Raw genomic sequence first — 15,514 nt, forward strand, 5'->3', positions numbered from 1 at the left:
GGCGCGAAAAAATCGGCGGCGTGTTCGTTACCGAGGCGAAAACTCGCACTTTGTACTTCGTTCCTGAGCGCGAGTGTATGTTAATTCGACCGATTCACGGGAGCGAGCCAACTACTTTGTACGAGTAAACATCTCGATTTAGAAGTTAGAGGCTACGCGACGGGCCTCGAGCGCGACGAATTCCTGAAATTGTGAAACGATATTCTGAAATTTAAATCGAGAGAGCTAAGTATAGACGGACGCGAGAAATCCTCGCGAGACGAACGTGTATTTTTGAGGAGAAGCATTTTGTCTTAATCGAGGGAAGGAACTCGTTTACGAATGGTCCGTGACGCGCTCGTTTCGCCGAATCTCGTTGTTTCCTTTTAAATCGTTTATTCCCCGAAGAAGTATCTTTCGTTCGAATTTCACGGTAAATATCGTCGCTTCTCTATACACCGGAGTGTTTCGCACAAGTTGTCTCGAACGATTAATCGATACGTTTCGGGACTGTCTGTTAATAAATTTATTCGCGTTTAATTTAAACGGTTTCGTATTTTTTAATTTCAACTTTTTACGTGTTGTTTACCCAAGGAATGTAGAATAATAAATGTAAACAAAAAATTAGCGGATACGGATTGATCTCCGTGGCTTTTATTCAATGCTACGTAATGCATTCATTTTTTCTATGGAATGGAGCTGAAACGTTTGTACTGCGTCGATAAATTTTCTATTTTACGTTACTTTTACAGGAATAGAGTGATAGAGAAAATATTTAGAGAAATATTCCAATTGCCCCGAACTATCGAGTTCGTTTCCACGTTTTTATTACCACCGACCGAAAATTTGTTACATTGTTTTTGATAATATCCGGTTGTTCGGAAAGTCATTTCGTTTTCCAAAATGGAGAATGTACAATTTAACAAAATGTTTATACGCTCTAAAAAAAATCGTGTTTCATTTTCACCAAAAAAAAAAAAAAAAACGAAATGACTTTTCGAAGAACCCAATAATAAAATACCATGGAAGTTCATTTTATGCTACTATTTTGTCTTCTCGAACTTTGCGAATTACAATTTGAGAATCTCCGACGCGTCGTACGATTTTGAACGATGGATAAAAACTCAATTGATTGATCGATCCCATAAACGGGAAGAAAAAGTTTCTAACGATCATAGACCAGCGGATTAATTATTATTCCCGGTGTATCCAGTAACGTGATTTAAAAGTCAATGGTACCTTTTTTGCCCGATTGCGTACACTCTAAAATTACCGACATTCGTAAAGTTCACCATACGAACCGGCTAATGAGTACCCTCGGAACGATTACGCTTCTGATGGATTAGTTTCGTTTACATTTTCGACGATACTCATTTTTCTCGGTTCACGCGGCAATGTAAAATGGTTCTTCTTCGTTCTTATTCAAATGCAGAATGATTCTCGTTTACGTGTGTGTGTGTGTGTTGCCATCACAGTGACGTAACACGGATAATAAACGGATATCGGTCTTTTAAATTTCACGCATTGCAAATTAAGAAAGGAATCGTGTGTAACGATTACGCAATTATAAACGAAGTACAAACTTAAAAAATAATACACACTGTGTATACTTGATTAAGGGGTACGGTTGTTAACCTAACCTAAATATCGTTGGAACCGATCCCGGATCTGCGGTTCGGTGGATATTTTTTCTTTCCCTTCTTAAGTTCCATCGACCAGTCAGGTTTCATTTAATCGAGCTAAGAATCAAGCAAATTGTTCCCAATGTGAAATTCAATGGGACAGGAAGGATCGATTCTCGAACAGTGGTACGAGCAGTACGAATTGTTCATTATAGAGCGCATAAAAAATTGAACCGCTGCTTTAGGTTAAACGGTTGTTCGGGACAGTCGTCGAGTAGTCGCGGAAGTTCCGCTTTTGTCTGACCCAGATAGTCGACATTCACTCGCTATTTCGTAACGGGACAGACTACTTTCTTTCGCTCGACGAAAGCCAAGACTATACGTGCATTTAATATCGCACGATATTCCGTTCTACCGCTCGCTACTCGGAACGTGGGGAGATGACGGTCTATTATACAAAATAATAAAGGGAGGTGACATTTCCAACGAAGCGCGGACCACGTCGATCAATGAATCGATGGACACGAAAATAAGAAGGCCGATCGAGCCTCGACAATGCACAGAGTGTGCAGGTATCCGCGACTTCTGAACAGCTTTCGATCAATTTTACGGGTTGCTGTTACACGGAAAAACCACCTAACCGATCACGACCTTTAATAACGAGGGAACGGTGGATGAGTAATGTTCTTGTGTACTTTAAAAGAAGCTCGAGTAACTTTTACTCGATTGAATGGAAATTAAATTTCGAATTACGATACGATGTAATCTCTCGTCTTGAACGCGAAAGAATTTACTCGAGTAATTGTTTCATCGAACGATCGTCGGTATTGTTTTTATAATCGTCGTCTCTCGTTCGAATGGAAATTAAATTTTGAATTACAACACGATGTAATGTCTCGTCTTGAACGCGAAAGAATTTATTCGAGGTAATTGTTTAATTGAACGATCGTCGATATTGTTTTTATTCGTCTTTCTTTCGAATGAAATTTTGTCCATTCTTGCGAAGGTAAAATTTCATTTCGATTAATTTTTACCCAATACCGATTGAATGAAAATTAAATTTCGAATTACAAAACGATGTAATGTCTCGTCTCGAACGCGAAAGAATTTATTCAAGGTAATTGTTTAATTGAACGATCGTCGATATTGTTTTTATTCGTCTTTCTTTCGAATGAAATTTTGTCCATTCTTGCGAAGGTAAAATATCATTTCGATTAATTTTTACCCAATACCGATTGAATGAAAATTAAATTTCGAATTACAAAACGATGTAATGTCTCGTCTCGAACGCGAAAGAATTTATTCGAGGTAATTGTTTAATGGAACGATCGTCGGTATTGTTTTTATTCGTCTCTCGTACGAATGAAATTTCCTCGATCCTTGGGAAGGCAAAATTTCATTTCGAGTAAGTTTCTTCGGTCTCGAGGTCACCTTGACTTTTTCCATCTAGCAACGTGTGTTTCTATTCACGTATTTGTATAGTAAATATCGAGACGCGTACGAGTACGTATTTTTCGAGCGACCTTGATACGTACCGGACCTTAAAAATTTGTTTCTAGCGTCGACTTTAAAAAAGAAGCCACGATTATTTCCTTCGCGTCGCGTCGCGTCGCGTAGAACATCGCAATAAATAACGATTATAAATAATTGTACGATAGAACGTATTGTAAGCCGACTGTAAATCGTACACGTGTGTGTCTCGTGAACAAGTGGATGGAACAAGTATATCGATGTAATTAATAGTCGCGGGTAATGTGATGTAATAACGCGTTGCTTAACATTTTCAATGGCGGACGGTTTTGTATCGTTGGCTGCCTAACGCGCGTGCTCGAAGCGCCAACAATACGATACGTCGCGTTTGTACGGATGTGTTTTAGTTTGAATATTCATTGGCAGCTGTTACCGGGCAAATCAATCGTTTCGAAGTCGTTTGTTTGCTCTGCCTGTTTGCGGACAACTAAACTGTTTCTCGTACCGGTCGTCCGACACCAGAAGTGCTACCTCGTAAATTGAGTCAACCAGTTCCATCTGTTCATTTTTTTTTTTTTTTTTTACGAGTTCTGACTGGATTTTATACAACGAACTGGGTTATTTCCAGAAATGCCGTACGCGTAATTAAATATGCACACACAACGAAATGTAACGTATTCCTCGCACGAATACGATCACATTGCATTATATAATTAAGAACAAACGTACTTAGATAAAAGAAATATACCAAACGCGAAAGATCGTTTGGAAATTAGCTGCTGCGTTGAAAACGCAAAAAAAAAAAAAAAAACAAATTACAGATTTATTCGTTCGGGAGGAGCCCCGGCTATTGAACGTTCCCAACGAGCAAACTCGTCTTGCCCAATATGGAGGGGACATTTTAACGACGAGTTAACTCGTCCTGTACAACGCGGAGGTATTTTTTAATGGAAAGTTACCTCGTCTTGTACAACGTGGAGGCATTTTTTAACGACGAGTTATCTCGTCTTACCCAATTTGGAGGTATTTCTAAGCGATAAGTTAACACGTCTCGTTCAGAGCTTTGGTATTTACAGTTGACGAGTTAATTCGTCTTATCTAGTTACAAGGTTAAGCGAGACTTCGACATTTCCCTGTCACTTTACCAGCGGTTCAATATCGTTCGTAATAAACACTGACCCATTCTAATGAATCCTTTTTTCCACCAACGGTTGCCAGAAGTCCATTTACATTATTCTCCGTACGAAGTAATCGTTAACGATTCACGTACACGAATTCTTTTACACGGCTTCCCTCGAAGCCGATTCACGTAAAGTTTGCAACTACAGACACATTTCTCCTTTCGGATGCTTTGCGTGTCGATCGAATTTTCGGTCCGAAAGGGTTTCCGCGTGAAATTAACACGCGGGGGTCCTTCTTGCGTGTCCCCGGCCCTGACTGCTAGCCGAGAATCCATGTCAAGGTAGTAAAAGCGACCACGAGCGAACTCAAGTACCACCGACGCACTCGTGCACACACCTCTACCTGCACTTCTCTATATCTAGATTACGAGCGCGAGTTCGTGGATTCGAATGTCTTACGACCCATTTGCTCGCATCGAGTTTTCACGATTTTCGAGGAACGTCTCGACGCAAAATTCGATCGAACGATCGCTCGATCTTAACGCTAGATCCACCAACCAGTCGAAGTGACTCGCTTCAATTGCTTTTACAAAGAAATTTACTGAAAATTTTGTAATATTTTCAAAAGATCTTACGACACTTTCCTATTCCATATAATCAATTTCACAAGTTTCTCATTTTCCTATTCCATACAATCAATTTCACAAGTTTCTCATTTTCCTCGATCGTCGATTTTCCCGAGACACGTGCGAGGAATAGCTCGATCTTAACACTGGATTCACCAATCGGACAAAGTGACTCGCTTCGACTGCTTTTACAAAGAAATTTACTGAAACTTTCGTAGTATTTTCAAAAGATCTTACGACACTTTCCTATTCCATACAATCAATTTCACAAGTTTCTCATTTTCCTCGATCGTCGATTTTCCCGAGACACGTGCGAGGAATAGCTCGATCTTAACACTGGATTCACCAATCGGACAAAGTGACTCGCTTCGACTGCTTTTACAAAGAAATTTACTGAAACTTTCGTAGTATTTTCAAAAGATCTTACGACACTTTCCTATTCCATACAATCAATTTCACAAGTTTCTAATTTTCCTCGGTCATCGATTTTCCTGAGACACGTGCGAGGAATAGCTCGATCTTAACACTGGATTCACCAATCGGACAAAGTGACTCGCTTCAACTGCTTTTACAAAGAAATTTACTGAAACTTTCGTAGTATTTTCAAAAGATCTTACAACATTTTCCTATTCCATATAATCAATTTCACAAGTTTCTCATTTTCCTCGGTCATCGATTTTCCTGAGACACGTGCGAGGAATAGTTCGATGTACCGAAATCTATCGATAATTCTTAGCGTTAACGATCATCGACCGATGTTGCACTTGCAAGAACGTCACGAGAATCGTTACAGTACTGATTTTAATGAAACTTCGTAGCTAGACAGAGAAAAACTGTTATATCTGTGGGAAGGTTTCTCGTTTTTCTCGTTTACGCTATCAGAGCATAAATAAACGATGAAATCAGGTTAGAATACGATGTCCATTGTTATTATTGTTTGCCATTTTGTATTCGTGAAGCTTGGAAATGAACGGTGTAGAACACGTCGCAATATCAGTTTAAATATACAATTGATATTGTGAATCGTTTAATTTTTTCTTCGATGGCAAAGATAGAGGAAAAGGTCGTGTAACTTATTTTCCGCGAATCTTTATTCTGTTTACGATTTATTTTTAGAACAATTTTTAACGTCTTTATAAATAACGAATATGTACCGGAAAAATTAAGAAACTAAGAGGTAGCCATAATCAGAGTTCGCTAACAATCTTGACGCACGTATGCACATTCGAACAACGTAATATTTCTGTAAGAATAATTTTCGTCAAATTTCTCTAGAACGTTTGCTTCTCTATTATTATATAGTTTCAATGTAATAATAATTTTCGTACCGTTACGCAATACTTTTTATTCCACGTACTTCGTGGGAGCCAAGTTACACAGCTTCTGATTCTCGATTTCCTGCAGAGAAATCTGCTTTCTAGTCGTCCATGAACGTTTCGCATTTTTTCTGTGGGAATTCCAACGTCCACGCGAGTTCGACGCGAACGTATGTTTCGAGCAGGTCCGAGTATGCCGAGCAAATTGAACGAGTCGAAATTTCACGTTCGTGCGATGAGCAGTGGAGATAAAATAAGAAATAAAAGAAAAAGTTACGCAAAACTGGGACAAAGAAGCGCGAAAGTGAAAGCAGAGCGGGGTGACGTGTCGAGTCTCGAAATGAAATCTCAGACGTTGAACGAAGGCTCAGTCTTTTCGTTCGTTTCTCGCCTGATTCTTCGATTCGAGGAAGAGAATCGTGGTCACGGATCGATTTACCGAACGATGAGTCGCAGATCGTGCAAGATCGTTTCGTGTTTCACGGTTTGATAAAAAACGGAATTACGAACAATCGCAGTCCAAAAGGGCCGGGGAGGGGGTGATTCCATTATAAATCACGAAATAAGTGTTTCTTCTTTTCAAATTAGCTATTCCGAAAGTATGTATCTCTGGAAGCATGTCCTGTGAATTGTATATCGAGAGGAGGGGTATACTAAAAACAAAAACAATGTATAAATTTTGATTTCGTAATTGGAAAAAATAACGAAGTTATTTTGTAAGGCTACAGATTAATTAAGTGAATGCCTGAAGTATTAATTACAACGAGTTCGAAGAATTCGGCCGGTGTGTTTAAAAGTCGATAAATTCGTCTGCGAGGGTTCGCATTCGTATATTTTAAACTTTTCAGTGAAAGAAAAAAAAAGAAATTCCAATAATTACGTAAATCACCACTTTCCTGGTAAGATACCTCCTCCTCCTACCTCCTTTTCTCCCTTCCTCCCCCTCCTCGTGGGAACCACGCGGCACGACTGTCGCGTTCGTCCATTTGCCGCGCGTTTTTAAATACACAGCTGCGCTCTTGTTGCATTTTATGTTGCGCGCGCACTCATTCGCGCCCGCACACCTGCTGACATTAGCAGCGTCGCAGGTGCATCTACCTTTGCACGCGGTATCTTGGATCATCAACATTCCATGTAAAATTTTTGTAATCTTATTGCAACATGATAAATGACTAATCAATCTGTCTTTGTTATCGTTTTCGTCTTTTGTGTTATGTCTGTACTTCCACAAAATGTAGAGTGAACGTAAAGTGCACTAGAACTGCACGCTTAAGATGCATTTAATGCATCACATTCGAAAGTTGCACTAAAACTGCAGATAATTCTTGCTGGTAGAGATACACCACTTACACGGTGTACCTTCACTGTACGTAATCTATAAATGACTTCTCGTGTAATCATTGGTGAGCGTACACCACTTGTCAGTACAGTGTAACGAACGAGGTTCGTTGAGATTAGTATACACGAAGCGAGATACAAAATGATGCAACGATTAAGTAAATTAACTTTAAGAATTTTCATTCAAAAAATTAGCGAATTATAGTCTGACGTTATATACAATATAAATAGATACGGTATAAACCTCGATTGTATAGTTGTATGAATTCTTGCAAGTACTAAAATTCGTGAAATTATCGTGGTATCGGGTTCGATATTGTCTGAAAATAAATACTTCCACGATTCATTTGTTGCTAAGCAATCACCCCCTTCGATTGTCAATGTCAATACAACGGACGAGGATCGCGTGCAAGTATCAAGGTTCCACCGTGCATACATACATACGTTACCGCTCATAGATACATACATAGTGTCTAGAAAATGTATGATCGACATTAAACTTTAATCATTCGGGATGTATACGTAACAAAAGCACACGTTGAACTACCCTTGAAAGCTCGATGTTTAAAATTGAATCGCGAAACAATTTTATTATTTAAAATTTCAATTACGTGATCCGTTTCGCAATAAAAAAAAAAGAAATTAAACACTGGTTGCAAATAATCTCATGTATTGTTTCTTTTTTTTAATTCATGAGGTCGATTGCAATCAGGCTGATTCAGTATTCGGACTTCAGGATGGCGCACTGAAAGATCGTTTTGCAATCACCTTCGTTGACCTTGTCTGGCTGTACTGGAATGATAAATGGCTGTTGGATATCAATTCTAAAGTTGTAAAATCATTCTGTCTGATACACCGATACACGGTTTCTTTGCGCGATAGGTATGTTTTGATTAATTCAGAAGCGAGATGCAAGCAGACAGTACAATAGTGGGAGATGAATAAACACAGTTGGATAATTGTAAACTTTTCATGTTCCGTGAAAACAATGATGACACGGTAATTTTTTCTAAATCACGTGACAAGAACTCCGTGACTGGCTGTAAACTAAACGTGGAAAATTCTATTGAAATTTACCAAGTTAGATTATCCTCGGTAGCACATTAATGTAATTATTTTAATAGTATTCAAAGTAGTCGTACCACGTTCAGCTTATTAGAAGTAATATAATAAATGCAAGACAAAAGCTTGACTTAAGAAATGTGAAAATAAGTCAGATAATTATTTAATTAGCAAAAGTATCTCTAACGTTACGTATTCGACTTGTGACGAATAAATTCCGATTTAAATGAACTTTGAATTAGACTTGGATTCGACGATAAATAAAAAAAGGTAATTTAAATTCACATTGAACTTATCATCCGTGGAAAACGTAACAAAAAAATTGAGCAATTATTGATTTTCCATTGGGTCAGTAGTCGGAAATATTTCTGTTATCGTCTCCAAAAATACCATTATTTATACGATCGTCGAAATAAAAACTCCTCCTATGTATCCAACGTAATGATAAATGAGAGTTTTATAACGAGAAACATTAGCTCTCGTGTTTCATCGTGCACGTTGTATACTTTGTATACGTGGTCCAGTATGCGAACGGGTGAAATTTACCTTATAATTCACGATCATAACCTTCATTATTTAAACAATCGTAAGATATCTTTAACAGTTTGACATTACTGTTATATCTGGTTTAATCCACTTCCGGGTAACAGTAAGTAATGTATCAGCACTCCGGTTTGGAAGTGGCTCGGTGAACAGTCGTTTACTCGACAGTTTGATACCTCTCAGTGAAAAATTTCACTGATCAGTAACAAGGCAGCCATTGTTATATTTGTGTCTCGGTTCCATCAATTTTTACAATTTCCTTTCCACCTAGAACTGAATACTTTTCGATCCACAATGCGTACAATTCTCGACAAAAGTTGATCCGCTCGACGACTATTGCCGAAGACACGCACAATTCGTTTATTAAAGATTCCTATCGTAGAGGGCAAAACATTACGCAATAAGCAATAAAGCGTGATATCCGTGTACACTTTGAAACGAACGGTGTAAGTACATGTTCGAACCACTAATGTTAGCGTTAGCGTTACGGAACGCGTTAATTTTTAAAGTATATTCTTTTTTTTCATACGTTCTTCGTTCCGATGTAACCCACACGAGTTGTTGCGACATTCGTGCATTCGATTCTCACGATTGAACGTGTATTTTTATTACACTTCTCGCGATTCATCGTCTCGTGAATCATTTCCATTTCGTTAACTGTATTCATTAATTCGTGAACAAGTTGCACGATCGAAATGTGCGTAGGGCTACGAATCGTGGTACTGTTTCTTTGTGGTTGTATTTAAAGCATCGTCGGTTGCATGTGTGACTTTGTTCTACAATGATGCAACAGGACCCCATGCGCGTGCAAAATCGCGCGTGCAAGTTGCGCGGGCGAACTGCGCGTGCAAGTTGCATCACCATAGGTCACGACACTTCCGCACGATGAAACCTAAGAAGGGTCCGCTACACTTTCTGTACACTGTAACAATTTTTACACTGTCGTACACCAGAGAAATAAAACGCGGACGATGCTTTACGTTGTTTCACACGTGCGTTCGTCGACAATTCACTCGTACAGCGCACTGTTAACGAGAGGTCACTTGAAAGGAATATGGATCGGTCATTTATCGGGAATAGAAAGCACCTTGGCGACTTCGATGATCTTGAAATGTATCGTCGCGATCGATTTACTGAACAACTTCCTTGTGAAAAAATTCTTCGGATAGATTTATATTTCGGTGGTAGAATTTTTTTTTTTTTTTACGTAGATAGAATTACGTCGATGATCGTTAGATAAATAGATAAATATTCTTACTCTTAGATAAATATTCTCACAAGCTTTTCGTGTAATTCTGACGAAGATGTCTCTCGGAATGTTTAACAGTTTTTGTTTTATTTCGTGAATATTATCACGTTATTTCCTTTCGCTTTTATTAGTAATTTTTTAATAAATTATTTTCGTACCCGCGCGTATAACGTAACTCGACACATCGACACAGTTTGCTCGCTTTAATTCTGGGACAACCTGTACAACGCGAACGCCGATCGTCTTTAGTTTAAAAATAAAACGAAACGTTGATTAAAATTAGATTTCGCTGGAAATTCTCGCGTCTTATCGACTAAAATACGTTTAAACAAAGCGATCGCGAAAGAACCTTGGTCACAGATAACTTCACAAGGTCCAAGTAAACAAACAAACAAATAATAAGAAACGGCTAGATTTCGAACTATTTGCGAAATTTTTCTCTATTCGATTATTTTGTGCACGCGGTTAAGTATCTGGATATTCGTAGTAGTTCGTATACTCGAAAGTTGAGTTCTCAAAATTCATCCAAACATTATTTTCCAAATTTTATTTCCATTCAATACTTGAGCAACGACACACGGATACTCGAATATTCGATTAACGATATTTAAATACTCGAGTATTCTCTTAATAATATTCGAGTATATAACTATCCAAGTAACGATACTCGATTAACGATATTTAAATCTTCGAGTATTCTATTAATAATATTCGAGTATTTAACTACTCAAGTAACGATACTCGAATATTCGATTAACGATATTTAAATACTCGAATATTCTCTTAATAATATTCGAGTATATAACTATCCAAGTAACGATACTCGATTAACGATATTTAAATCTTCGAGTATTCTATTAATAATATTCAAGTATTTAACTAATTCAAGTAACGATACTCGAATACTCGAATATTCGGTAATAATTTTCGTACGTGTATCCGAATATTCAAAGTTTATTCATAGCGTTCGAATCGGTACTCCCAGCTCTGGTTAGCAGCGATAAACCCATGCGAGTCGAAATCGTATTTCCTAAACTGAACGCCGCGAGAAAAAACGGCGTACCGTCGTTTCGTAACGAAATCAAGGCACTTTATCGATTTACACGGCAGAAAACGCAAATCAATTAGAGCAGAAACTTAATCGAGGGAGTTAGTAATGGATTCTCACACCTTTCCAGTCATTGAGCCATTCCATTTACACCTACCTACAGTTTCGATCAATTATGTTACACCCGTTATAATTAGTGAACTATTTATTCTTCGTGCTAAAATTGCCACGAGGTTACAACTAATGCAACATCGTCTCTTTTAAAACGACATTCCCGAGCTTGAGCCTCTCTCATTGTGTAATAATCATATTCGACTTCAATATCGAGTCATTTCATAAGTCGTCTCCCGTTCTCGTTTCAAGAATTTCTATCCGGAAAAAAAATATATTCACACGACCACGCGAAAGTTATTAATCATCTACGTAGCTGTCGTTCGCTCGTACGATTCTTTCTCCGAGTTAATTTATCGATACCTTTCGCGCGAAAATCAATTATTATTCGAGAATCGGTCCAGTGTTAATTTCCAGTGAGAAATCTTCTTATGGTCGTTTTCAACCGAAAACTGTCGATCATTTTGCACAAATTCGATTCACGACACAATGGACGACCATGACGATACGATGAATGTCTTACGTTTTGAGCTGATAGAACTGCGTTCATGTTCGGTTCCATTGTGCCAAAAAGTCGCATAACGAAGTACACAGAGACCCGTGAAACGATAGCTCTGCAAATGTAAGTTGGGTTAAGTTACCCAGGCCTAGATCTATCCTAGACCTAATCCAGATGTAACGTAGCCCAGGCCAGAGCTAAACGAGTCTAACCCAGAGCTAACCTAGATTCGACATAGGTCTAACCTAGATTTAAATCATTCTAACTCAGACCTAGCTTAGACATGACCCAAACTTACTTCGGTTCGTTTCGTACCTAATCCAGAGTTCATTTTTTCAGACATACTCCAAGCTCGATTCACGTCCAGTTCGGTGTTAATTTTTTCATACGTAACTTAGGATTCCACGAGGACTATTCGAGATTTGATTTATTTTATTAAAGATCCAGCCTGGTCGTTACTCGGATCTAACTTGTCCCAACTCACGCTCAGTTCAGAGCCAACTTGTTCAACTGTTCTACTCTGGACACTAGGCCTGACCGATTTTTCTGTTTGTTCGTTGGTAATCGGCGAAATAGGATAATCCGTCTGATATTTGAAAGTTCGTCAAACGAAAGTTCGAACGATCGAAAGTCCGACCGAAGGCTATCAAATAGAAAGTTCAGTTAACAGTATTTCGATAACCGTGTCTCGATGAAAGTACTCATCTGGTTTTTATTTCTGGAAGCAACAGAAATACAACGCACGGGGCGATTAAACGGTCATTTTCTTTCATTGTTGAACAAAGAGTTCAATATGTGAGAGGCATTCGTAAGATGGAACCTAGATTTCGTATCCACGGTTCCTGGATCACTATTAACGTTATCGTGTTACGCAAGAAATAATAATACTCCTAATCGCAACGCGAATAAATTGTACGCGCACGATAATCGCAATTAATTTAAAATCGAGTATTGGATGCGAAAAGATGCGTGTTCCTTTTTCTTTTTCTTCTTCTTTCGCTGGTCCGAAGATGTTTTCAATTTTTGCCACCAGATGGCGGCCATTAAGTTCTCATTTCGGAGACTGTTAAAAAAATATCGCACCGTGTTGATATCGTAAAATACGATTGTACGATAAGAGAACGCGAGGATTACGCCGAGTTTTAAATAATTAAAAATAATCTTGCTCGTTGCAGTGAACCTGGAAGACAGCGGAGGTCAGAGGGTAGACATGACGCACTTCGATTTGCTGAAAGTCCTTGGAACTGGAGGTACGTGAACGAAATTCTTTGTGGAAGTCATTAGGTTCGTGACGAAATTCATCAGATTCTGAAATAACATTCGTTGCACAAGGTTTTTCGTGTTATTAGTGAAACGAGCATAATTCTTGTAAACGTGTGTCGTAAGACAAAAATAACAGAGGAGAAAGTTCCGCCATTTTGGTTCCGCGACTATTACGGTCACACGAAACGAAAGAATGTTAACTTCTCGAATGAAAAATTTATTATCTTTTTCACACACGCGACCTTGAACATTATGACGTTACATCTGCCAATAATCACGAAATGTATGAAATAATATTAACTTAGGCCTCTTTCGTAATTGCTGGTTAAACACACTTTGAACAAAAAATATATGATATATATATATATATGTATATATATTTAAACAAGGTCGTAGCTCCGTAATTAAGCAAAGTTAAACTCGCGTACGTGGCTCGAAATTTTGTTGAAAATTGTCACCGATTTTTGCCCCCCCCCCCCCCCCCCCCCTCATCAAGAACAATGAATTTCTCGCTTCTCCTTTCCATCCAATTTTTATTATTGGGTGTTTGCTTGCACGTGAATCGACGGGGAATAATAACATGCACATTCTCTGTTTACTATTTAAGAATAATAAATAATACTGGAGAATCTCGTGATAAATATTATCGAAGAGATTCATGAAAGCCGGCGTTGGTACACGAGATCAGGAAAATCTTTTGTGCAGCTTACGGAAAGGTGTTCCTGGTGCGAAAGAGAACAGGCACCGACGCTGGTCGTCTTTACGCCATGAAAGTCCTGAAGAAAGCGTCCATCGTGCAAAAGAAGAAGACGACGGAGCACACGAAGACGGAGAGACAAGTTCTGGAGGCCGTACGAGACAGTCCTTTTTTAGTTACGTTGCATTACGCCTTTCAGACGGACGCGAAGCTCCATTTGATTTTAGGTAAAGCGCCGTGATGTTTCGTTGGATCGTTAATCGATCCGAACGATTTCACCATTATTGCCAGTGGATTGAAACGCATGAAAAAAGAAACATTTCGAAGCGAATTTCTTTCTCGAGTTACGGTTGAATATCCATTGTTATGTATAGAAATCGGTATTGTGTATAGAATACGTATCGAATAATTATGCATAGAATATCCGTAGTGTTTAAACGTTCGTGAACTTGAATGGAAATACTTTTAATTTTCATAGACTTTTAGATCAAATTCAACTCCTTGTTCACTGCCGATCGTAGGTAAAATAATTTACAAGATTTATCCTCGATGAGTCTCACTGGTCCGTTAAAAAATTGAAAGTAAAATATATTCAATTCTGTAAAGTATTTTTGTTTCTTCTTCTTGTAAATACTTTCTGTATTTGTAAATTTTTGATTTTGAAATACATTTGTTTGAAAAAGGAGTCCGTAGGCTCCGAAAGTGATGCACGACACACGGAAGGTTAAGAACCCCCGTTTCGGAGTGCCTGTTTTTAAATATTTCTTTATATAGATTATATTTCTTATATATAGATTATGTTTTCATTTCTGTTATCGATGTTCGTTTTTATCTTTTCTCGAATACAGAGTGAAGGACGGTAGAAAAGTGTTCCGTTATCCAAACGTTCTCTTATCCGAACCGAGATGTCATTAATTTGGATAATGGTACTCTTGTCAACAAATTGAACAGGTATTTGAGTTTCATCTGCATGCACTTTTGGAGCAGACTCTATACATTGTAATGTTCTCTCTGGCTTCACGATCAGGCTACGCAATCTCTCCTTTATAAAACGTTCGAATAGCAAAGATAATGATCGATCGTTGATAAATATCGACAGCGAGGCAATCAAATTTGAACAAATGCATTGGAATATCTGTGTCAATAAAAGATTACCAAATGATGCTTTAGACGATGTCAAGTAAAATAATACCTCTGATCGGCAATAATTTTCATACCTAACCCAGACATTTTCCATAGTATCTCATCGTAGAAAATTGTTCCACTCGATACCTTTAAACGTCGAAAGACAAACAATGAAACAATGAAATCTAGACGAAGTGCCTACGCATTATTTTCGTTTTTCTCTAGACAAGATAAGTACGTATTGATATTTCAAACGAACTGAAACATTGTACTCGACATTTCATGCGTTTCGGTCCACCATTTTGTCGACGCGGTTTCATAGATACACGTAGACAAGAGGAAGACACCGATTCGTTAAATGTTACATTTATCTCTTCTCGTGTCTCCGGTCGGCCGTTTAAACATATCGCCGGTACGAGTGTCTATGGAATCGGGCGTCACTGTG

General features: G+C 38.3%; 1 protein-coding gene across 3 annotated transcripts in view; it reads left to right on the plus strand.

The window, feature by feature from the left end:
* Positions 1-15,514, plus strand: part of LOC143151050 (ribosomal protein S6 kinase alpha-5) — a 46,312-nt gene that overhangs the window by 19,165 nt on the left and 11,633 nt on the right. For all 3 annotated transcript variants that reach the window (XM_076319817.1, XM_076319808.1, XM_076319800.1), the window contains exons 3-4: positions 13,160-13,234; positions 13,953-14,171. In XM_076319817.1, the coding sequence (XP_076175932.1) occupies positions 13,160-13,234; positions 13,953-14,171 (294 nt within the window). The remainder of the gene's footprint in view (positions 1-13,159; positions 13,235-13,952; positions 14,172-15,514) is intronic.

This window comes from Ptiloglossa arizonensis, chromosome 1 (genome assembly GCF_051014685.1).
Source record: "Ptiloglossa arizonensis isolate GNS036 chromosome 1, iyPtiAriz1_principal, whole genome shotgun sequence".
In the NCBI taxonomy this organism is placed as follows: domain Eukaryota; kingdom Metazoa; phylum Arthropoda; class Insecta; order Hymenoptera; family Colletidae; genus Ptiloglossa; species Ptiloglossa arizonensis.